Genomic DNA, 23796 nt, shown 5'->3' with positions numbered 1-23796 from the left:
TTTGGGGTTTGTGGCTTGGGGCAGTTGCAGGACAACCATCCCCAGGATCACTGGTTCCCTGATGGGGGCATGCTGCCATCCACTGCAGGACCTGCCCTGTGTGTGACTGCTCTGGTGCCACAGGCAGGGACAGCGTTTGCTCCTTGGCATCAGCGGGTTGGGGAAACCTGCTGCCTGGCTGGGTTTCTGTTTGGGAGGGTATTTAAGGGTGTTCTCCAGGGTGTGCCAGCCCTGGCCTCCACCCTGCTTTCACAAGCGCCCTCTCCAAAGAGGAGCTTGTTGTTCTCGGTCATGGAGTGCAATGAGCACCGTGAGGTTCCCCCGTGGAAGCTCCGACGGGCAGAGCAGCCACAGGGCAAGGTGAGCTCTGAAAACCTGGGGACAGCCACCTTCCCATCTCATGCTCCATCATGAGCCCAGTGGGATGCAGCAACCCAGCTGGATGAGGGGGTTAGAATGCAGGAAACATCTCTTTGGTTAGGGCTTTGGATGTTGTGTCCTGCAAGGGCTGTGGTCCCGCACTTTGTGGGACAAACTTGGTTGGAAACCATGGACCAACCTCGAGACAAAGAACACACATGAGATCCAAATGCAGGTGCTTGTTCTGGAGTTTTTGGTGCCAATGACAGCCCAGCCCCCCATGTCTGCAGACCACCCTCCTCATCCCACAGAGCCCATCTCTTGGGCTCTGCCAAACTGCATTGATGCCGCAGCTCAGTTTTGGTCTCTCCCTGCATCATGGAGGTGACCACATTGATCTCAGGGCTTGGTGATCCCAGCTGGCATTTCTGGGCCTGGTCTTTTAGCTGTGCAGGCACATGTCCCATGGCACTTGGGTACTGTCATATCACCAAACCTTTCACTGGCTCTTTGAAGGAAAGACAAGTTGGGAGAAAGGATCTCTGCCCGCATCAGCTCAACATCAGCAACTGCTTTGCTTTGCTGTTTGCTGAGCAAAACAGCAAAAGTCAGGGAGTGTGCACACCCCAGGTGCCAGGACCTCTGAAATACCTCCACATCCCAGTGCCTGGCCTGCTAAAGTCTCCAGTGGGTGCCAAGCCAATAGATTCACTTCTCTTTGTCATCTGCTAGGATAAACTTGTTCCCATTGCACGGGAATGGAGTGAGCCATGGCAAATCACTCCCCTCCTGCACCCTGCACAGACCCAAGGGCACAATTTATCCCTGGGGAAACTGGGGCTGGGGATTGGTTTATGGTGGGCAGCTGATGCTCTGGCAGTTACCCAGAGAAAGGGCAGAGGGCTTGGATGAGGTTCACATGTGCATGAGGAAAAGGCTGAATTTAGTGATCACAGACTCACTTGAAAACTGGTCCAAGGGTGCAGGTCCTACTGGCAGCAGTGGATGCCAGTGGGCTGTGGATCCTGCTCTCCCAGACCTGATCCCAGCAGAGGGAGCTGTGACATCAGCCAAGCCATCGCCCTCCCTGCTGGGACACCAGCCCCGGGCTTTGGAAAGGGACCAAATAAAACAGTGCTGGGGCCGGGGTAGTGCAGCCTTCTTGGAGAACTCACTGACTCAGCACATCTGATCGCTCACGCTTTTGCCTGTACATTGAGCCAAGAGTTATTCAGAACTTGTAATTTCACATATGAATGCACTGTTAGCTCTTAAAAAATGCTTTAAAAAACCGAATCAGTTTACGTCTGTGCAGAAAGATCTCAGACCCTCAGTAAAGTGATGGTGTTTAGGGGATGCCAGAGCATCTCTGTGTGCAGTGGCTTGAGGCTGGGACCCCACACTCTCCTGGTGGGGATTCAGCCACCGGGGGAGCAGCAGGGCAGAGAAATACCTGAGTATTTCCAACTTGCAAAGAGTAATTTCCCTCCCCTACACACAGACACCCCGGGCAAGCACAGACAGGGAGCAGCACAGCTGCTTCACACCAAACAAATCCCCATCTTCCAACCAGCACAACCACAGCCTCTGCAATTCCAAAGGGACTAAGTGTGGTCCAAATCCCAGCCTGGCCTGCAATGAGCACACACAGGTCATTCCTTATCATTTGCATCCGTGAGATAAAGTGAATAAGCAATGCCAGTAATGTGGGCAGCATTTTTCTGATCTGACAGTCTACATCACAGCCTGCACAGGCACTTTGCCAATACCCCATGTCACAGGCTGCTGACTCTCCCTCAATAGGATATGTCACTGCTCATCCTGCTGCTGCACCCCAGAAACTCCTGCAACCCAGGAGCCATTCATAGATCACATGTAAAATAGCACAGTGGAGCTGGGAGTGTGCTGGTCAGTGGGATGGGTCTGTGGAAACACCTGACACTGTGGTTCAGAGCTGTGCTTGGAGCACTGATGCATCAGGGATGCTCAGAAGAGGCTCTGGGCTGCAGCCTGGTGCTGTGCTCAGTCCTGGGAAATTGCTGTATTTCAGAGACAAGGTCCTTTGCACACAAACTGCTGACACAGCTCAGTGCCCTGGAGAGATAGGACAGAAACACTAGTCTGTGAAATAACCATTTGAGCACTGTAAGGCAACTACCAACATGTTCAAAGCATCATCTTCATTCTTGATTTTGCCCTCAAGACAGCACAGACCAGACTCACAGACTTGTTGGGCACCAGCTGGCTAAAGTCGTGGCTGGCATATCTCAAACTGAGACCATGGCCATCAGAACTCCCTTCCAAAAACATAGCACCAGATAGGATGATGCTTCTCACCAAATGAGAGTCAGGAGTGAGAGCAGAATTCCCAAACCCTCTGCTCCTCAAGCCCAAACCCCAAAACAACCACTTGCTCAGGGAAGAATAGATTGTAATTATTTATTTTGTGTCCCTTTGAAAATATCACATTATCTCCTTCCATTCATGGCTTGGTGTGGTCTCACAGCCTGTGACAGCAGCGTCCCAGCCATCTGTGCAGCTCACTCCTTCCTCCAGCGAGTGGGAGACCATGGTCACTTGAAGGTTGGCAGGTTGGAGCTGCCTGGTTCAATCTCAGCTGTCATCCCTCCATGCCAGGAACTGCCCGGGAGCATCGCACAGACAGGGAGCAGAGTGAGGGAGCAGTCCCATGGGACTGGAGGGGATGGCTGTAGCTTTCAGCTGCCCCAGAAAGGGAGTTTCTGGCTTGTGTTTTCTGGCAACTTAGAACTGGGTTTGTTTCTCAAGCATTAAAAAAAAAAAAAAAAAAAAAAGATGCTGCTGCTATCTGCAAAGGAAAAGAGAAAAATCTATCAGCACTGTGAGGATCCAAGAACTAGCTGTACTGAAAGGCTGTAAAAGCAGCACACAGATACCTGAAGGCTGGGAAGCCCAAACAACACAATGAATTGGGGTGTCAGTACATGTGGCCTCCCCTTCTCCTCTCTGACAGGTACAGTCCTTTAACCTTACCAACCAAACCCTGGAAACACCATAAAACAGCAACAACTCCAAGCCAGATATGCAATCTCCAGAGGCCTGAGTAAGATCTCAAGCATTTGGGGAAGGATTCCCAAAGCCACCTGGCACTGCTGTCAGCCTGCTCCCACCAGGAATTGCGGTTGATTTCCTAATGTCTTTAAAAGGTGAAGAGTCAATACAAGCCTGAGTGTGGTTGAAAATCTCAGCTACATGGACTGAGAAACATCAGACCACAGAGCAGTCTGCATTCAAATGGGTTATGAAACAAAACAAGGGCTTCACATCCTGCCCAATTACATTAAGGTTGTTGAGTAATGAACTAATGCTATTGCCACCTCTCCAAACTCTCATCCTTTCCACACAAGCAGGAATTTGCCCACACACAGAAGTGCTGAGGTTACCTGGTCTCCTACTCTTCCAAAGCAGGTTGAAAACAAGACCTTACATTATCCATATCTCCACCTGCTGAAGGGTTTAACCCCTCAGACACCCCATTTCCTACTTACAGTTCAGTGTCTACAATGACATCTGGCTTCTCCAGCGTTTGTCGTCTCCTCTGGATGGCATCCACAATCTTTTTCCTGGGGCCCAAAGGGATATTGATGCTCTTCAGGTCATGGTCTGAACATAGCATGAGGGCCTCCAAGTCAATCTTTTCCTTCTTCAGGATCGAGATGAATTCAAACATGTGCAGGGAAGCCAGAAAAGTTTCCAAGGGGCTTGTGTCTGGTTCATTGTCATCGTCTAAGCCCAGCTCCACCTCATCCCAGGGCAGCTCCTCGGCATTCCTCTCCTGCAGGCTGTTGGCACTGCCAATGCTGTCGTTGAGACTTGGCGAGCGCTGCAGGCGGCTCCGCAGTCTGATGCCCATCCCATCGGCGCCATCCTCCCCCAGCGCGCCCCCGTCCTCCCGGCCGATCCCAAAGAGCCCGCTGCTCACGTAGTTGCGCCGGAACACCATGGTGCCCAGCCCAGGGCGGTTGAACAAGGAGTCGTGTCCAGAGTCAGTGCTGACCTCCGAGTGGGCCAAGTCCATATGCAAACCTGGGTCGCTTATGGCACGGGAGACAGTGTCTTCATCCGTGAGGAACATGTCGCGGATATTGCGGCGAGTCCACTCCTTCGGGCTGGCGTACGTGCCCTGCTTCACAAACATGATGTCATTGCCCAGCTGCAGACCAGACAGAGACCGCACGCTTTTCCTGCCGTCCTCGTAGATCTTGAATGTCCCATCCACCTGCTTCTTCTTCTCTAATTTCTTTTGTATTTTCGTCTTTCCCTTGGCCGTGCCATGGATGGTGGCTTGTGAATATGGCAGGGAAGTCACCATAGACATGTGCTGGAACTTCTTGCTTAAGGTGCTGCTTGAATAGCTGGAAAAGCTCATGGTATCCGAATTATCTGACATCTCCTTTCTGTACCGTTTCTCCATCCTTTCGTGGTGCTTCTTCTGCAGCTTCACACAGTCCTTAATCCTCCTTTCTGCATCCCGAAAGGCCTTGTCCTTCAGTTTGCTCACCAGCTTGGGGTTGAGGTTGCTCTGCTTGGCAGCGATCGAGTCCAGGTACCGCACACACTCCATGTGCCCCTTCATGGCTGCCATGTCCAGTGGGGTGTGGTAATCATTGTCCAGGCACCAGATGTTGGCCCCAAAGGAGATGAGGAAGGAGAGGCAGTTCAGGTGGCCGTTGGCTGCTGCCAGGTGGAGGGGGGTGTTCCCCCAGATGTCACATTTATCTGGATCACCCCTAAGCAGCAAGAAAATCAACTGTTTAGCATGCAGGGACTGATGACAGACTTCACTGAGACATTCCCAGCTGTGCAGGGGCAAATCAGCACCATGAACTGTCGTCTCCTTGCTTGAAAAATCAAGCTACACACCTAAGGTTCTTGCAATTTAATTTTAAAGGGGTCTTCTGGAGGTGTGTACTACTGACATGAAATCACGTGCCCCACATGCAAGGTTATGGCAATGTGACTTGGATTTAGGTCTCAAGAAAATGTGTTCCCACATGAAACCAACTTCTGGAGAAAGGCAAGTCAGGTTCTGAATAGCCCAGAACTGAGATAATGGGTCTAATTCCATCTCAGACCTTAAGCTTGTTGTAAAATTTCAAATCTCGAATATCCCATTTAATTCTAGTCAGAGTCTGTCTTCAGAACTTGGCTTCATTCAGACTCTGTGGGGGGGCATGCCAAAATGCCTCTCTGTATGCCACATCCTGGGTAGGACTCCTTGGGATCCCACCATGAGACATCCATCCTCAGCAATGGTTCTGAAAGCCCCCAGCTGCCGTACCTTCCCACCCAGCTGTTCCTTGGCACCTGGGGAAATCTGCAGCACAAAGAGGAATGTTGGCAGGAGAGGATGAGTGATTTTGCTGTCATTGGCCTCAGTACTGGGGTTTTGAGGGGGATTTTGCTGTACCATGCTTGGTCTCAATAGCACAGCTGGAAGCACACTGGTATTAGCACACCCAGAGAATCCAGTTTCAGAGAAAGTGCAGATTAGGTTTCTGCACTGCTCAGGAGCTGGGCACTGCCAGTAGCATCTCCATTTGCACTGTGCCAGCCTTGCCCCAGCAAGCTGCTGGCAGGACACAACCACTTGCCTGCATCTCCTGCTTCCTGTGCCAGGACAAACACAAACCTGGGATTCAAGGGAAGTCTGTCCTCCTGACATTCCTCTGTATTTGTGCTCAGGTGAAACGAGAGAGAGTTCACACCCCTGCTGGCACCAGCCCTCTCCCGAGCTGTGTGCTAATGATATGCAGCCAGCAGCAGTATCTGTCAACAGAGCACTCTCCCTCCGTGCACATGGATATGGCAAAGCCTTTTATTAAGGCTGGGCAGCTCCATCACCCTCAGGAGCAACTCCTCGTGGGCAGCAGGGCTCTGGCAGAGCTCTGGCTCAGCACAGCTCCTGCCTGTTCCCACACCACCCTTTCAGTGAGCTCCAGAGGAACTCTGCACTGTTCCTCCTCCACACAGACCTCAGCTCCAGTCCATGGTGACAACAGGAGTGCAGAAAGCAAATCACCAAGAGTTGAAAGTGACCCATCAAGGACCATCAGGTCCAACTCCTTAAATGCACGCTTGAGACCTTCAGCAAGGGTTACTTAACTCCTCGCTGCTTTAGGGTCTGTGATGACAAGAGTTGGGAGCAGCAGAGCCTAGAACCGTCTCCCAAATCCCACGTGCTCTGACCTACGGCTTGTCTGACTTCAAAGAGTCCCAAAACTTCTCCCTGGAAAGAGCAGAATATCACAGAAGCAGGAGATCAGAGAGGGACTTTGCCCTGCTGCTTTGCACCTTCATCATTTTATGCTATGCCCAAACCCCAGAAACAGCCTCATCCAGCACATTCATCCCCACACAAGGACCCCACTGCCTGCTTGGAACACTGTCCAAGGGGCAGCAGAGACAGAGAGGAACTGCCCAGTCAGTGTAATGCCAAGTTTGCAATCCTTAGGCTTTAGAAAAGCAATAAAGCCTGTCCAGAGGTTAAGCTGGAGATTATATGCACCCAGAGCATGAACTTCCTAACTTCACTCCCTGAAAGCTGCTATGAGGTGCACTCAGCTTTCTCTGTGGGAGCATGAACAGCAATGCCATCATAAATGTTTTCACTAAATTTACAGAAACATAATAAGTACAACCTTGAGCTCATTGGCAAATTCAGCAAGTTAATCAATAGGTTTGAAACTCTGTAAAGCCAAAAAAACCCACAAACCCTTCAGGACTTCTGAACCAGAGCCTTTGACATCTCTTGTAGAAGGAGAAAAAGGTTTCAAAGATGGGTGATGAGGAGGGGGAAGGCAGGAGATTGAGGAGCCATGAAGCCAAGAAAAGGAGAGAAGGGATCTGATAGTAGTCTGGCAATGCTGAGTTTCCAGGAGCAGTAATTCCCCAGCCCTTACTTCTACCCTCGTAGTGACATGTCCAGGCTGGGAAATGCATGGGGAGGATAAATATTTGATGAATTGCAAGAGAGGAGTAAATTATTGATGGAGCTGGATTTAAAGAGCCAGTGAACCTGTTCCACATGGAACTGCTGGTGCTGGTGGAGAGACTCCAGTGCGTGAAGGGCTGTTGGTTTGTTTTGTGTGTTCTGAAAATAGCACCTGTGTGCCTGTGTGGGCAGGTGAGCCAGGGCACCCCAAGGGTCCCAATGTGTATGTGGACTCATGATGTGGACAGTGACTGAGCAGTGGACTCCCTGGAAACAGTCTTGCTCCCTAAAACAAGTGTGTGGATGCTCAATCCATCAAGTATCTTTTGGAGCCTATTCTCACGTCTGTCTGGTTCAGGGGGCAGAAGGCAAGGCCAGGGAGCTCTTGGGGGTTTCAAATGTGAAAGTCTACTTTCCTCAGAGAGTTAGGAGAAAGAAAATCAAAACCAGCTTTCCCTGGTCATTTCCACTGTCTAGAAAGAAGAGTATTAGAGCAAAATTATGTATCTCAGGCCCTCTGCCCTGTAAATGCCTGCCACAGGCGCTAAAAATGCATCAGAAGGAAAGAAGAATGGTGACTTGCAAAGTAGAGATGTTTGATTCAACTCAGATAATAAACATGAGGCCCTCCCTCTGGCAGGTGTCTGTCTGAGCAAAACTTCACCTCCGGGGTGCTGCACATGAGGAGATGCTGACTGCAGGGTCACTAAGTGGGAACATATTTTAATAACAGGTGTAAAGTGCAGTACTTCTCAGCTTCAAAACGTTTTTGAGCATTTAGTCAACTCCTGTAATAATCATTATTAAAACACTGTTAATTGGGCCCCTTAGGTGGACATGTGCATCTCTTGAGTCACTGTGTTTGCACCATGACATGCATGCTCACTCCCTTCCTGCTGGTTTTTCCCCTCTGCTTCTCCCATAGGATTCCAATTAGCTGGGGAATCCAGTGGCACTTACATATGTTCTTCCCTGGCCACATGTGTGAAGTTCCTCCGATAGCAAAGGGCTGGCTCACCCTTGGCTAATGGGTGTGTGTGAGATATTGGGCCCTCAGACCAGGAGCCAACTGGGTGCAGAGTGTCTCTGCTCCCATAAAATGGTTTTGGATAAAGGAAGAGTGAAAAAAATATTTTATGGCTTGAGGAACAATCCTCACTACCCTCAGCATAGTCACTCAGGGCAATGATCCAAGCAAAGCCTAGAAAAGAGCAGAAAAGATGAGGTTTTGGGCTCAGAGCAGAGCTTTGGGTCCTGTACACAAGTTTTCTCCAGGTAGTGGTAGGCCAAGGACTCAGTTGTCCTGCAGGTTTACATCCCCAAAAATCCAGCAGAGATGCTGCAGATGTGGGTCATGCCAGGGCTCTCTGCCTCTCGTCCCAGCAGAAAGCCAGGCTGGCAGTTCCTGTCCAGGTGACTGTTTGTGCTGGGGCAGTGCCCGTGGCCATATCTCCTGGTTCAGCACCTCAGCGTACCCAGGGCTCACCCTCACTCCTAGCAGCTGGCTCAGGTGCCGGAAGCCACGAACCTGCAACAGTGCCCCACCCTGCTCCTTCACCTTCCCGGTAGGTCATCACCCTGGGAAGGTCCCCACCAACACAGCCAGGCTGCCCTGGCCCCATCATGGCCTCCAGCCCTGTGGGTGCAGAGGGTGCACATCACCTTCACGTGCCTTTGCTGCAACCTCCGCTGCAGCCCTGCCCGGCTGGGGTGATGTGATGCCCTCAAGCAGCCTGGCTGATGTCAGGAGCCACTATCACCCCCAAACCATGGATGAGCCACTTGTCCCCTCTGCCACTGACATCCAAAGTATCTGTGCCCCCTGTTTTTGTAAGAAGGGAAAATGAGGACCAGCTCTGTTGAGTGACAAAGCTGAGCAAGGACCTGCAGACACATCTACACTTCTGCTGTCCACTCCAAGCAAGTCCTTGGCTGATCCCAGGAAAGGCCCCCAGACCTGCCTATAACTGGAGCTGGACTGGTGCCTGCCACTGCCACAGCAGTGCCTAACGAACCACACTGAAGAATTACTGTGTCTGAAAAGTTGCAATGCTAAATGCCAGCTTGCCTGCCTCTTCCCAGCCATCATGTTAATTGAGTTTGTTTTCCTCACTGGAGCCCGGCCAGGAGGAAGAAAAAGGCTTTTTGTGTGGCAAACAAGAAGGATGAGCCACTGCTGATCCCTCCATCCCAAACCATCTCTCTGTCTGTTGCAAAGAGTGCACAGAGGCACAGACACATCACCAGCTGGTAAGGGCAGCACAGTAAGCCTACTTCGTTACCCTTTCCATGTCGTTTGGGGCAACAAGCTTTCCTCGATGATCTACCAAAGGATTTATTTCCCCCTCCTTGTTCCAGCCTGACACCACAATCTGCTGAACACATGTGGATGAAATTCTTTCACTGTTGACAGAACCTAGATGTGTCCATCAGCCTGGCACAACCATTAGAGCCATGATTTTTGCCCCCAGGAGCTGCCTCCCACAGCCCCGCTTTCTCAGAGTTCCTCTGGCTACCCTCACCAGGGCATTTCATAGCACTCAATGTCCCATCTTGTTTGGGGACTGGTGCCAGTGCCCAGCACTGGCAAGGAGATTTTGGTGTTTCTTGCTGTCCCAGGACTCCACATCATGTTCTGTGCTTTGACATCCATATGCAACCCAGATGGAGGCTCACCAACCCCCTCAGACCCTGAAGATGCCTCCCACCCCATCCCTGCATGGAGCCAGCCTAGCCCCAAAGCCTTCTCTCCCCCAGACGCTGCTCTATCCCACAGTCCCACACTCCCATCTTGTAGTGCAGGGTTCTCTGAACCAAAGGAGGAATATTTTGGCAGCAGAGGCCAGAGAGCAATTCTCTGACATTTTGGGATACTCAGGGGTCCTCCCTCTTGCCTCACAGTGGTTATAGTGCAGGTGTAATAGTAACATATATAACACAGCATTTTCATCCCTGAGCAAAGCTTAAATACTGGCACATCATCCTGGGCACTGACAGAAGATTACAGGGTCTGCCCTCAGGCTCTCCTGGGTCTTGCACAATTCCACCTCTCTGGCACCCTTGTCCCCAGGCTGGGGCTTTCCAGCCTTTGACAGACCCAAAGCCAGCTCCAAGAAGCAAGGGTATGCCTGCCTCCTTGCCAACCACTTTGCTGGTCTCTCTGTGGCCCTGGGCAAGGATCTGACACATGGAGATGAATGCACAAATGCAAACACATCCTGCAGTCCCACAGCCACACACCTTGCTCCACCATCCATCATGTAAAGGGCACTAGGCTTTTGCCAGGCTATTTTCCTTGTCAGGAACAAATGTATATTAGGTTGTTAATTAAAAAGCAGCCATGCTGCACTCGAATATGGTTTGAGCCCACAAGGACCTTTTAATCCAATGTTAGTTTATAAAAGCAGCTGTTGGGCTTTGTGGAGAGGCAGAAACTGCTGGCTTGGATGGGGGTTGGCAGGGAAACAGTGGTGCTGCAGGGTGCCCTGTGATGGAGATGAGCAATATGAGGAGGTACAGTGATATAAAGAGATTATAAAGTCAGTCCAAAAGGCTTTGCCTTTCTGGAGGGGCATTCATCCACAACTTGGGCCTTCCAGGCTGACTTTTTGGCCATCAGAGTCTTTGGAACCATTTTTAACTTCAGGCTCTCATCCCCTGAGCATTCCTCCCATGTCCCTCTGGCTCTGGCTAGCAATTCCTGTCCTGACAGGAGCTCTGGACATGTTTTTGCTGAGCAAAGTCTTTCATGGGAAGTACACAGAGAGTCACAGAGCCCCACCCTGGGAAGCATCACAGGGCTCTCAGCCCAGGACCCTCTCTGGATGCTCCACTCGGAGCACTGTCTTGCTCTCTCCCTTCCAGACTCAGAAATAATCTTTTCCTGAACACACTCCTACTGCATCAGGATTTCTCAAAGCCACTGTGAACACAGCCTTCAGTTGAGGATCTGAAAGGAAATGATTGACAGTGAAAGGACAACAATGGATGGAGGAGCTTTGCCTGTGAGCACAGCTGAGGTACTGGCTGAATGTTTTGCACAAGCAAACCAGAGTACCAGGAAATGGCAAAAGCCAAGGAACAGGTGCAGTGGAGATGTGGCTGGTCAGGTAAAAGAGCTGCTAACACAGCCCAGGGTGGACAAAAAAATCCCTTCATGGGAACTGACAGGCCCACCAAGCCCAACGTGGAGACGTAAAGCCCTTCCAAAGAGGTGTGATGTCCATCCAAGCTGCTCACCTCAGTACCATCCCACAATATTAGAAATACAAAAATCAGAATCAGCACCACCAATCTCTCAACATAAGGCAGAAGCCACTCCAGCTTGGATGGCTTTAAAAGAGGTGCTCAGAAGAGCTACTGGAGCAGAAGGAAGCACTGGGATGTGTCTTTGGGGGGGGTTAGTAAGAACTGGAGAGTCACAGACTGCCCCAGAGGGAGCTAGGAATTGCAGGTCTTGCTTTAGCACAGACCTTGTGTGGTTCCCCCAACACTGGTGTAAATCCCTCCAGTCTGACAAGTCCCCTTAATCCCACTCCCACCTCTCCACCATATCCACATTTAGGAAGCCAGAACTCTTAAGATTTGGCAGCCCAGGGTGAGGTACAGAGAGACAGACCAGTATGGAGCAGGCCCTGTGGGGAGATTGAGCTTAAAGAAATCTGCTGTTGGAAAACCTGAATTTCCTAGGCTCCAAATGTACAACAAACTGCCCAGGGATCACATACTGAGACCTTGCTTTGGGTAAAGCAGACAAGTGCCACGCACTGCAAGCTGGCGCTGCATGCATCCCTCTGTGAGGATTCTTGGGACAGAGGGAGCAGTTATTTTCTCTACCTCCTCACTTAAAAGAGTTTTTTTTCACATCAGCAACACAATGTGTTTATCCTTAGAGATCCTGTAAAAGATTACAAAGCACTTGGAAAGGGGAACTCATCCCTACCCAGGGTGCTGCAAGCAGGTTGGGGGTAGGAGCACTTAGAGAGTCAGAGGAGCTGGGAAAGCACAGAACAGTTATCAGGAGTGTTGGATTAGATTCAAAGCACCACAAACAAAGAAAAGGAACAGCAGGGAGGACAGGAGTAGGGGTCTTATAGAGAGAAGCCATAATTTTGTGGGGCACACTGACCTGTGAGCAGAGAAGGGGGAAGAAGGGGGTCCCAGCTACTCTGCTCCGCAGATCAGCACCGTGCCCTGGCCAACACTCACCCTCTGCTGACAATGAGGCGCAGGGCGTCCAGGTTGCCGTGGTAGGCAGCCCATAGGGTCGGGGTCATGCCATCCTCATCTGGCGAGTTCAGGTCCTTCTTGGTGGCTTCCTTCAGCAGGTCCAGGTAGCCGTCCCGGGCGGCTCGGTGGTACTGATCATTCATGGTGCGAAGGGGTCCCCGAGCCAGCACATGGGTGCCCAGGGGGTCCAGAGCATGGGCACGGAGGTGGGGCAGGGGCAGCTGCCAGGAGGGCCCCGCTCGCCTCGCACAGCTCCGCGTACCGGGACACCTGAGAAGTCCTGGCCGAGGAGGCAGGAGTGGTTCCAAGCCCAGCCAGCCAGGCTCCACAGCGCTTCCCCTGGGTCCTAAGCATCCTCCGGCCCCGGCTGCTCCTTGGAACACGCACCAGCTCCACGGCACATTAAAAGCTCCAATTAAAGAGCATGGCTCTGTTGGGCTCAGCACGGGGTCACAGCAACAATTCACCAGGTTTACGTGTCCCCAAAGCAGAGCAGGCTGTCAGACAGGCTGCTGGGTTGTATCCTGCCCAACATGCCCCTATTCCATAGCTACCCCATCTTAAGCAAGGGGCAGCAGTAGCCAGAGGAAGAGTGAGTCAGAGAAGCACAAGCCCCCCGTGGCCTCCACTCACAGCCCTGTCAGAGCAGGGACCTAGATGGATAATCCTGCTGTGTTGAGTTGGCTGAGAGCAGTTTGGTGACTGATTTCAAAGTAATACCGGGGTGTTCACAGCTCAGCTTTTCCTCACTTAAAACAAACAAACAAAAACCGAAACAAAATTTTAAAAACACCCAAAAAACCAAAACAAACACCCCCCCCAACATTTATTTATTTATTTATTGACAACAGCAGACCCAGTCACCATCCCTATCCCCCACCTACCCTGCCTATACCCACAGAATTCTGCTTTCCAAGGAAGTGCATAAGAAACTGTGCAACAGGAATCTGATGAACCAAGGAAACTCGTAAGGGCTGGAAATATTCCCTTTCTCACCTATTTTCCCTCTCTGGAGACTTAAAAACCCCCAAACCCCGTGTATAACTCGGTACTTCGCTGCGATGTGCAGCGGGTTCAGTATCCGGCCTCTGGTGTCTTTTATGCTGACACAGAATTCCGGCTGCATGAACCCTCGGGGAGTTGCAGAGCCCCAGGCAATGTCTCCAGCACAGCGTTCCCGGTTCTCGGGCACCCTCTGCTGTCGGAAAGATGGAGCCAAGCCTGAATGTTGACTGAAGCACGAAGCTGTCCCCAATACATTACACCCAAGGGTGAATCGGTGGATTTTATCTCCTGGAACATGCTGACGTGGAAGGGGAATTTCCTGCTACTCTCTTGTTCGTTTTACCTGTAATGTCCTGACTCTGGGAATGGAGATCTCCAGGGCGGGACTCTGTGTCACCATGGCCCTGGGACAGGCACACGGTTTGGAGAGGGTGGACAGAACCATCAGACGGGTGAGAAATGGGAGGAGAGTGGAAAACTGGGAAAGACTGTATGACAGCATCAGGGGGGGCTTGGAGGCAATGAGTAGAGAGGAGGTAAATGAGAAAGACAGCTTATTTTTGTAAAGAAAAAAAAAATGCCCCAAGAGAGGAGGGTGGCCCTAAAGCAGTGCCAGGTGCACCCACGCAAGCTGCAGTGATTAATCCCTGGGTGGCTGACACGGAGTCAGCGTCCCGGCTGCCCGGGGTCACCTGGAAGTGCATAAGAGCCAGAGTCTGCTCACCTCAACAGGTTCATCTGCACCAGCTCAGCCTCCCTGGGCAAGCTCTGATGGGATGTAGTAGCCACTGAGACTTGTGATGCTGGGATCCTTGCAGGTGAAAAGCAGCGCAGTAACGTCTGCAATTCACTACCGACGTTATTTAATGATTCTTGTATTGTTACTAATTAAATTGGTCGCGCAATACAGTGGCTGCCAGGGGGACTGGGAGCATTGCCCGAGGCAGTGAACACTTTTTCCTCTATTGCTGGCTGGGAAGGACAAAAGAGGCACGGTGAAACAGCACGTTTAGCCCGAGGGGCCTCGGGACCTCTGACCTCTGCAAAACATCATTATCAGCTCAGATTTACTTCTGGGAGGCCTGGGCTTCCCCTGGGAAAGGCTGCAGACTGAGAAGAGATCAACCACTCCCCCCAAAAGGAATCCCCGTGGCTCAGCAGAGGCCAGGCTGGGCAGACCTGTTGCAGCTGGTGGCAGCACAGGAGGGGACACACGGGGCTCTCTCTGGGCTGGGCAGTGCACCCTGAGCTCTCCTTCCCCATTGCACACAATTCAGTTTGCTGTCCTGCCGTGTGGCAAGAAGGACACAAGCGGGCAGGAATGGAACTGAGAAAACACACAGCAAATGGCCCCAGCTCTGTGCTTGCCGTGAAGGGGAAAAGCAGCAGAGACATCTCCAAAAGAGGCATTTCAAGGACTAAAACTTGTCCCTCTCCACCCCGAACTGCTGTGACTCCTATAGCTCCGCCACAAAACATAGCTGGGTGAAATGGACCTTGAGCAGAAACTGTTCCCTTACCAGACAAACGTTTAAATCATACCTGCCCTGTGGTTTGTGACATGGTTACTCCTTAGAAGGAGAGGAATTAAGGTCCTGAGGTCCAGAGAAAGGTGATCCCACCCTGAAAAATCAAACGCAGTGCGTCAGCAAAGGAGAACACAAATTCCAGTCCCTAAATCCTGCCCTTCTCTAGTGCTAAACCTTCCTCGTTGATGACAGCATGGGTGGGAAAGGATTAAGCTACCGTGGCACTGAACAGTGCAAATGCAAATTTCTTCCTTTTCCTCAAGAACCTTCCAGGCATGGAGAGGACTGATTTGAATAGCACAGGGTGGGGCACAGTGTTTATTGTGCTCCAGTAAGTGGAAAACCAAGCACAAAATCATCGCCAAATACAAGTTCATCACCTAAACCATCTCCTCTCAAGGGAAGAGACCTCATGCATGTAAGGAGATGGATTTGGTGGGGTGGCCTTGCTCTGTGGTGACCATAACCCTGTGACCGAGCAGTCCATGCCATGCCTAGCTGTGTTGTCAACCATGCTCTTGCTAGGTAAATAACCCTTATCTCCTCATCTCTTTCCAGCTTCCCCAAAATCAGCTATTGCACAAAATGGATCACATGAGTTTCTCTGAGAAGCCCACAAAGCCCTGCTGTCAGCTCCAGATATGGTATAAATTACAGAGACGTCCCAATAAATTCTTCAACTGACCAAGCTGCAGCAACAGGGAAACTTCTCAGCCTGGCAGGAGCAGAGATTTGGATCCCAGGCAGCAATACAGGTTGGTGGAATGGCTTTGTTTGGATGGTTAATTCACTTTATTTCAGGCTTTTCACTGAGAATGAATGAAATGCCAAACTTGGCACAGGCAAGGGGCTTTAGAGGGCGTGACAACTCAAGTAGTTCACACCCTTCCTGCAGGAACTGCTACAAATTATGATGTGATAGTCCAAAGATTCCCCGGGGTTTCTTACCTTTTGGTGGCCTGTTCTTTAGCAAGGAAGTATAACAATTGCTCAGAATATTTAGTGTTTGACATTTAGAATTTAAACCACACTGGCTGTTTGCCCCAGGATATTTGATCCTGCGAATGCTTTTTGGTGCTTTTCCAAATCTTGCATCAATAAACACGTAAATGTGGTGTGACCAATTAAACACACTTCATAACACTGACCTGGGATCTTCCTGGGCAAGAGCATGTTAAGTAAAAAAAGCCGTCAGGGAACCAGGTAAGGGAAAGTTTGAAAATGAGCTCACCCTTCTTCTTGCACTCCCTGTCTCAGCCTTCCCTGTTCCTGTGCTCCTCATCACGTGTCCTGCTTTGGCCCAGTTCTGGGCTGTTCCAAATGCACCTCTCACTCATGGGCCTCTCTTCTTAATAGTGCTGATCCTCAGGCAAAGCTTTGTTTGAGCCATGACCGAGGAGCCCAGGCAGAAGGACAGTGATCTCAGACATCCCCACTGCAGCATGGGCTGCGGACACAAGGACGACAAAGCCAACCTGGCTTCAAGCCAGATAGCATCTTCCAGCCACCAGACCCCCTCCACTCCTGCCTCCAAGGAAGTGTGGAAAAAGGGTGGCCGCATGTTCTCCATCCTGCTGGCCGTGCACCTGGCCCTGCTGGCCTGCACGCTGGTTAGCAGCGGGGCTTTCGAGAAGATCGCTGTGCATGACTACGACGTCTTCTTCCTGCTGACAGTCATGATGCTGATTGTCATCATCTGGATCATCTTCTACCTCGCCGGCACCTCCCGGTGCCCGGGTGCCATCCTGGGCAAGGACTCCCACGCTGGGCCCATCTGGCTGAGAGGTAGGTGCTGGGGCGGGAGGGGAGATACAAATTCCAGTCCCTAAATCCTGCCCTTCTCTAGTGCTAAAGAAGGACGGTTCATGGGAGCATCAGTTATTACAAGGGAAGCAGCAAAGATCTGGGTACAGCCTCTTCCTGCTGATGGACTGAGGCATGGCACCTGCTTCAGGTCAGCTCCTGGTCCCTGCACTGGATTCACTTTCAAGTCTCCCTGAATCCACAAAGGCTCTTGGTAACTTACACCAGGATCTCTCCCGCTGCTTTTGCAAGAGCTGTTAGCCCCAGCATACCAGGCTGATTGAAAATCACTTCCAGCCAAAATTATTGTAGGATTTTGTTGCTGCCAAGATAATTTGGGTGCCGGAGGAGGAAAAACATCAGTAGAAGCAAAGCCTCTTCATGACAACATTTCCTCTTCTTCCTCTCATCCATCTGCATTAGCCCATGTGTGCACATATCTGTCCAACCACAGATATTTTTGTTCCCCAACAGGAGGCCTGATCCTATTTGCCATTTTCAGCCTTGTCATGGATGTGTTCAAAATAGGATATTACTCGAGCTTCTACAGCTGCCTGTCTGCAATCAAAATCATCTACCCCATTGTGCAGGCAATATTTGTGGTTGTCCAGGTGAGATGGTTGTGCTCTGTCTTGGGGAGCTGTAGAGAGACACAGGCACCAGTGGAAGGAGCTCTGATCTGCCCCCACAGCAAATGCAAGGGCTTAACTCAGCCCCCACCCAGCCCACATCTTTTCCCTCCAACCACAACAGCTTACATCTATGGCAACTCAACTCATTCCAAGGCAGTGATTTAAACTTGTTACCATCCCATGGCATTTTTGTCACAAACTCTATGTAAAGTCCCCAGCCAGCCAGGCGTCCTTTCACATGAAGAACAGAGGGGGAGAAGGACAATCAAGGCAGGGGCTACCTTGCAGTTTGAGGGGCCACACAGAGGACCCCCTGCTCTGGGACCATGTCAAGAAGGGAAGAGATCAGAGAGGGAAAATTTAGAACAAGAATTGGCCATGGGCAGAGCAATGGCAGTGGGAGCAAATAAAGAACTCCAGCAGGGGGCCAGCATCATGAACTAGGCTTCGCCCAGATAGACCCAAGCAAAAGAGGCACCACCTTGCTCTCTGCTCTGCAGGGAGATCCCTCCTTCAGAGGGGTCCTTTGCTTTCTTGTTTTGCTGGGAATAACAACTCCTTTTCTTTTCCCTGCAGACATATTTCCTGTGGGTCTCTGCCAAAGATTGCATCCATGTGCACCTGAACATTACCAGGTGAGCACTGCTGCTCCTTGAATCCCACTGGCCCAGCAGACCTGGGCCCCACAAGCATTCTGTACTCTGACACAGCTAAGATGTAACCAGGGGATAATCCCTTGATGCTGTCCAAAACGAAACCTGCTCAATCTCCAGCTAAACTTAGATCCCAGCTCAAGCAGCTGTGGTTAATGACCTGTAGATCTATCAGGGTTGGGATTCAATTAAAAAATACAAGCATTACTCAAAGCAGATAGTATTAAATAAATAATTATCATTAAATAATGATTCATAGCTGACTTTTTCTTCCCTAGGGAAGATAACTATGCACTGGGCAAGCCTCAGGCTAAAATAAGATCTTGTCCACTTTTGCAAGACTGGATCTACTAGAGACCTGTTCAGATCTTTTAATTTATTCACTATTGAGAAGCTCTTTCTAAAGCAACAATGGGAATCAAGCCTTGCTAATTCTCATGAGCATGGACAAAAAACAGGAAGAGAGTGAGGGCAGCAAAGAAAGGATCAAGATTTCTAGCCTGGGCCATTGGAGTCCTTGCACCACTTCAGGCAGATGCCACACTCCCAAAGCATGGATGGGAGAAACATGGCCTAGAGCCACTGCTTTAATGTCACAAACCATCTCTTCCTCCTGCAGATGTGGCTTGATGCTAACGCTGACTACAAACCTGGCTGTGTGGATGTCAGCAGTGACAGATGAGTCTGTCCACAAGGCACATTCAAAGCTGAAGAAGAACATGACAGAGGAAATCTTCAGGTGGCTCCTGAAAGGTAATCTGCCTCTTTGCGAAGCCGTCTGGTCCAGGGAGGGATCCCACCAGGTAGAAATTGTTCCCCAGCAAGTCAGATTTCATCCCTTTTCAGAAGGTCTGTTTAGAGCTGGAGATACCTTTGTCAGGGCTGGTTTGTTAAAAGCCAAGTATGGATGTTCATTTCCTAACCTCTGTCAGAGAGGAGTTAGAGAGGTGGACGATTCTCTACAAATGGGATAGGATTGAAGAAGGGAAGGAAAAAGAAAGATTTAACCTGACAGTTAACATTTTAAGTAATAACCTGGGCACGAGAAAGCTAAGGGTGAAGTCTCCTTGTTTTCAAAGTGGTCACATATTCTTTTGTTCTTTGTTTTGGTTTTCACTGACCCCAAACATCCAGTTCTTCAGGGAGAAGTGTTGCTCCTTGTTTTAATACCATGGCACCTGTCTGGTTTTGTCTTATTTCAGTGGGAATGAGAAGCAGCTCAGTTGAAGAATGCAATTGCAACAGCCAAATCTGCCAGATCTTCAAAAATGGCTACTTTTGGCTGTACCCCTTTAACATTGAGTACAGTCTCTTTGCCTCTGCTATGGTCTATGTCATGTGGAAGAATGTTGGACGATTCATAGACCACCACTCCCACCATGTTCAGCACCTGAAGTTCAGACTCTTCCGAAGGACCTTCTTTGTAGGCATCATGTTGGGCCTCATCATCCTCGTGAGTGGTTTGGGAGTCCTCATCCTGTACGAGGTGCAGGTAAATTCCAGCACTGAATCCAGCAAGAAGAGCCAAGCACTCACCATGTACTATATCTTCAACATTGTTTGTCTGAGCCTGATGTCTCTTGTCTGCATTGGTGGCTCTGTCATCTATCGGTTTGACAAGAGGGACATGGACCGGCACAAGAACCCCACCAGGACCCTGGACGTGGCCCTACTAATGGGGGCAGCCTTGGGGCAATATGCCATTTCCTACTACTCCATTGTGGCCATCGTGGCCAGCACGCCAAGGGACACTATCAGTGCACTCAACCTCACCTACGCCCTCCTAATGATTGCCCAGCACACCTTCCAGAACGTCTTCATCATCGAGGGCCTCCACCGGCAGCCCCCCAAGGAGGACTGCAAGCACGAGTCCCACCAGAAGGACCTCTACGGGCTCACCTTTGTGAACATCAACGCAGTGTCCCTGCGGGTGCCTGACACTGGCAGCGCCTTGGCCGCTGGAGCGGCATCTGGCACGGAAGGCATGCGTGCTTCTGACCTCGTGAGGTCCCTCACTGCCCCCAAGAAGATGAACTGGAGGAGGAAGTTCTTGAGGGAGATCTCCATGTTCCTGCTGCTGAGCAATATCATAGTGAGTACATGCAGGGAGAAGATTTTGTGGGGAAGGAGAAGGCTACAAGCACAAGGGAGAAGGGTCTGTGAAGGAAAGAGTGTGGCCTATGGAAAAGCAGTCCTTTCTGTGCCTCTGCTGTACAGAAAGTACATTAGTTATATTTACAAATGCAAAATCCTGATTCCCTTGTCCCCTAAAAAAAAAAAGTGACTGCCCTGAAGTGAAGACATTTCAGGCTACATCAATAGACCTGTCACTTATCACCAGAATATCAGGCACAAGAGGTGGATGCAAGAGAATAATCAGTTTCAGTATTTTTATTGTGTATTAGTGGATGTGTGGGATAAATTACGTTAATAAATTACATTAAACCATTCCCTTCACCCCCTAAAGAAGGGATGTAAAGTGACAAATATCTGGGGTGAAGTCTGGGTTTTCTTGAGACATGGCTGCACATCTCTTCTCGAAACCCATGGCCTAGGAGATTGCTCCTTTCCTGTGAAGGTGTGACTGCAGGCCCCTGATGTAGCACACACCTTTCTCACACAGTGCTGTTCTCCCATTTCTCCCACAGCTCTGGATCATGCCAGCGTTCGGTGCCCGGCCCCAGTTTGACAACGACACAGAACTGAACTTCTATGGTGATTCCATGTGGCCGGCCATTGTGGACATTTGCCTGCCCTTTGGCATCTTCTACCGAATGCACGCTGTGGCCAGCTTGCTGGAGGTCTACATCATGTCCTAAAGAGCTCCCTTGCAAGGAAGATGAGATCCTCCTCAAGCAATTCACCTTCTTCCTACCCTGGGGCTGGGAAGCTGCCCAGATGTCCCCAGGGGGCTCCAACACTGCCTGAATCATGTCCCCTTGCAGTGCTGGGGCATTTATGAACTGTCAGTGAAGATGATCCAAACATAGTCCAGATTTTATTTTTGCTACTTGTGTGTGGATGTGCCTGTGTGTGTCTGAAATTCTGAAAGCTTAAAAGAGAACAGACAAAAAAAAGGAAGTTATCTAGGGTGGGATCATGGTGATTACCCTTGGTTCACACAGAGACTCACCTTCCTTGTAAAGCCTGTTCACTCCATGCCACTGATGGACTCTCCAGAGTGTTCTCAGCACCCTCAGGCAGTCAGAGCCTCCCTGCACACAAGAGCTGGAGAGTGCAAGGGGCTGACAAAGGCCTGGAAGGACAGAAAGGGAAACCACTTCACCTCCTCGTATGGCCAGTCGGAAATCACTCCCCTGCAGAGATGTGAAAAACAAACTGGTGACCACCAAAGGCTTTGGGAAACATTTTAATCTTTCCTCTCCGTATTGCCCATGTGTATGGGCCCTCTCAACACTTCCCTGTGCCAGCCCGTGCCTTCCTCTCCAGGAAGCTTCACTGCAGCCTTCTCTTCCCAAGGAGGGAGAGCTGTGCCTGTGGTCCTGGGCTAGCCCTGATATGGGATTGCTCTAGCACACTTTTTTTCTCAGCTTTCCTGAATCAGGGCTCAAGAATCACAAAGATGATGTGGGCAATACAGTCTGGGGGATAATAAAGAGATTTTTTTCTTTTTTCTTTTTTCTTTTTTAAATACATAATGATTTTTTTAAAAAATATATGAACATTTTTGTATGCAAAGTTATTTATTGATTTTCACTGTAACTGAACTCCTGAACAGATCCTATGACACAGAAATCAATGTAATGCTGTGGCCAGTTTGATCTCCCAGCACCCTGAAGGGATGCTGGTGCTGCATCCTCAAGCCTGTGTATGCTTTGAGGCTTAGAGCACAGCTCTGCACCCAGACCCTGTGGCCCTGACTCAGGTTTCTCGGTGCCTGCAGCTCTCCACGAACTCTTGAATGATTGAGGGGGCTTTCAGAGCAGGAGTCCTGGGCTGCAGGAGTAGAAACAAGCCCCTCTGCTGTACCCAGCATCCAAGCAGAGCCTCAGAAAGCCTTCTCTGCCAGGACAGGAGGGTGTCTGTTAAATTGGCGCAGCTGAGCTCTGTTTGCATCCTGAGAAATCAGGGTTTAACCATTCTAATAAAGGCTTTATTGTTCTATCAGGGTTTATCATTCCAATAAAAAACACTGCAGAGGTGGCAGAAACCATCAAGCCTTTTCCTATGGACGTTTGCACATCCGCCAAAGAAAAAATAATAAATGGAAATCATGGGACTTGAAATGGAGTGACGCAATTTTCCACCCTACAGCCCAGGCTGACGTGTTTCCAGCCATCTTCCCCTCCAAGTTCAGATCACCAAACCAGCAAGGACCAGTGCCTCTGGCTGGTCTGACACCAGTGTTCCTGTCCGCCAGCAGCCTTTCTCTGAACTGGGTGGAACATGGGGGAAACCCCAACTTCCCCTGCCCTCAGAGTGCTGCACTGATCCATCATCTCCGCTTGGGTCAGTCCTTTCCCTCACCAGCCTGGGAGTCTTCCCAAGCCCAACTGACCCTGCAAAGGCCTGGTTCTATTTTTTCCGTTGATCTGGTAAAGATAAAATCTTCCTCTAGAAACCTTACCTTTCCTAAAACAAAAGCCTCATTATTCTGTGGCTCCTGCAGCTGAAATTAAGTCAGAAAAGAGATGCAAACAGTGCAGACGTCAGTCCTTACAGCTCCACACATTGTTTGAGCCCAAGCTGCTGAGCACACATAGGGGCAGAAAACACTTTTAATCACTCAATCTGTTCCCAGTGGGCACACTAGGTTTCCTCCTACATGCTCTTGCTGGTTCCTGCTCACAGGTTCCCAGGAATGGGTGCAGCAGGGCACAGTTTGAACTGCTCTTTTCTTCTGGACAACTGTTGTAGGGGCACTTCCGGGGCCAAACAGATTCAGGATGGATGTCAGGAGAACCCCCAACAACTCAAGCAGCTCTGATACAGGCAATAATTCCAAATCAGCTTCTCCAGGGTGGTGCATCAGCTGGAACCACAACATTCAACCACAGTCCTGTTGGGATAAATCAACAGGCTCCACAAGGATCCCTGAGGTATCTCCAGGCTGCAAGCACAGGGATGACAGGGGATTCCAGCCAAGGGCTGAATTATTCTGCCCTCCAGCCACAAACACATATCTTGGGAAAAGCAGTAGATTGGGAAAGAACTAGTGAACCCCAGCTATATACCAAAAAAAGGGGTTTATAAATATAGGGGGATATTTATATAGCCAGAGGGAAAGTGAGCACAAATGTGAAGAAGAAAAAAAAGAAGCCGCCTAAAAATCTAAACCCTAAGAAAACTCTGCTGTAAACCCTCTTGTGTGTTCAAGGATAGCAGGAGGTATCAGCTCATAGTCAGTTACTGTGCAAAGGGGTGTGTTCCAGGGCTGATGGAGAATCATCCAAATGTTCTGGGCGATTCCTTGGCACATTCAGTCTCCCAGGCGTGTCACCCAAACCCAGGCACAGCCCTGGAGCAGGCACATCCTAAGTGCACAAATCCATGCCTTTCCTTGGAATTCCTCTCTGGCAGGAGACACAGCTGACTGCTGCTGGCTGCTCCATCGCTGCCCCTTCCCCCTCAGAGATGGGGCACAGCTCCTC

The 23796-nt window shown here is 50.3% G+C and overlaps 2 protein-coding genes across 7 annotated transcripts; one reads left to right on the top strand and one right to left on the bottom strand.

The window, feature by feature from the left end:
- Nucleotides 1–2785: 2785 nt before the first annotated feature.
- USH1G (USH1 protein network component sans) lies at nt 2786–15264 on the bottom strand. Of its 4 annotated transcripts, XM_059864107.1 has the most exons (5): nt 15110–15260; nt 14292–14539; nt 12542–13311; nt 3888–5129; nt 2786–3187 (listed from the first exon to the last, which is right to left on the bottom strand). In XM_059864107.1, the coding sequence occupies exons 3-5, from the start codon at nt 12703–12705 to the stop codon at nt 3184–3186; spliced, it is 1410 nt and encodes a 469-aa protein (XP_059720090.1). In that variant the 5' UTR covers nt 12706–13311; nt 14292–14539; nt 15110–15260; the 3' UTR covers nt 2786–3183. The 4 variants fall into 4 exon arrangements, with proteins under 4 accessions (XP_059720090.1, XP_059720088.1, XP_059720091.1 ...); XM_059864105.1 differs by lacking the exon at nt 14292–14539 and having other exon boundaries at nt 15110–15264; XM_059864108.1 differs by lacking the exons at nt 14292–14539; nt 15110–15260 and adding an exon at nt 13559–13848.
- On the top strand, nt 13882–22309 carry OTOP2 (otopetrin 2). 3 transcript variants are annotated; one of them, XM_059864102.1, is made up of 8 exons: nt 13882–14019; nt 15655–15851; nt 16453–16881; nt 17374–17510; nt 18108–18166; nt 18804–18937; nt 19387–20276; nt 20833–22309. In XM_059864102.1, exons 3-8 carry the CDS (start codon nt 16485–16487, stop codon nt 21001–21003), a joined length of 1788 nt encoding a protein of 595 aa, XP_059720085.1. In that variant the 5' UTR covers nt 13882–14019; nt 15655–15851; nt 16453–16484; the 3' UTR covers nt 21004–22309. The 3 variants fall into 3 exon arrangements, with proteins under 3 accessions (XP_059720085.1, XP_059720086.1, XP_059720087.1); XM_059864103.1 differs by lacking the exon at nt 13882–14019 and adding an exon at nt 15361–15514; XM_059864104.1 differs by lacking the exons at nt 13882–14019; nt 15655–15851 and having other exon boundaries at nt 15924–16881.
- The last annotated feature ends 1487 nt before the right edge of the window (nt 22310–23796 follow it).

This window comes from Haemorhous mexicanus, chromosome 20 (genome assembly GCF_027477595.1).
Source record: "Haemorhous mexicanus isolate bHaeMex1 chromosome 20, bHaeMex1.pri, whole genome shotgun sequence".
In the NCBI taxonomy this organism is placed as follows: domain Eukaryota; kingdom Metazoa; phylum Chordata; class Aves; order Passeriformes; family Fringillidae; genus Haemorhous; species Haemorhous mexicanus.
Note: the sequence above shows the minus strand (reverse complement) of the source record. Positions and strands in the feature narration are given on the sequence as shown.

What these genes read in the sequence shown, in the direction of transcription:
- USH1G (XM_059864105.1), bottom strand. Translation starts at nt 12,705, where the DNA reads ATGAATGATCAGTACCACCGAGCCGCCCGGGACGGCTACCTGGACCTG. An exon ending in CGCCTCATTGTCAGCAGAGG is followed by an intron (nt 5,130 to 12,541) that starts GTGAGTGTTGGC and finishes CTTGCTGCTTAG; the next exon opens with GGGTGATCCAGATAAATGTG.
- OTOP2 (XM_059864102.1), top strand. Translation starts at nt 16,485, where the DNA reads ATGACCGAGGAGCCCAGGCAGAAGGACAGTGATCTCAGACATCCCCAC. An exon ending in TGGGCCCATCTGGCTGAGAG is followed by an intron (nt 16,882 to 17,373) that starts GTAGGTGCTGGG and finishes GTTCCCCAACAG; the next exon opens with GAGGCCTGATCCTATTTGCC. An exon ending in GTGCACCTGAACATTACCAG is followed by an intron (nt 18,167 to 18,803) that starts GTGAGCACTGCT and finishes TTCCTCCTGCAG; the next exon opens with ATGTGGCTTGATGCTAACGC.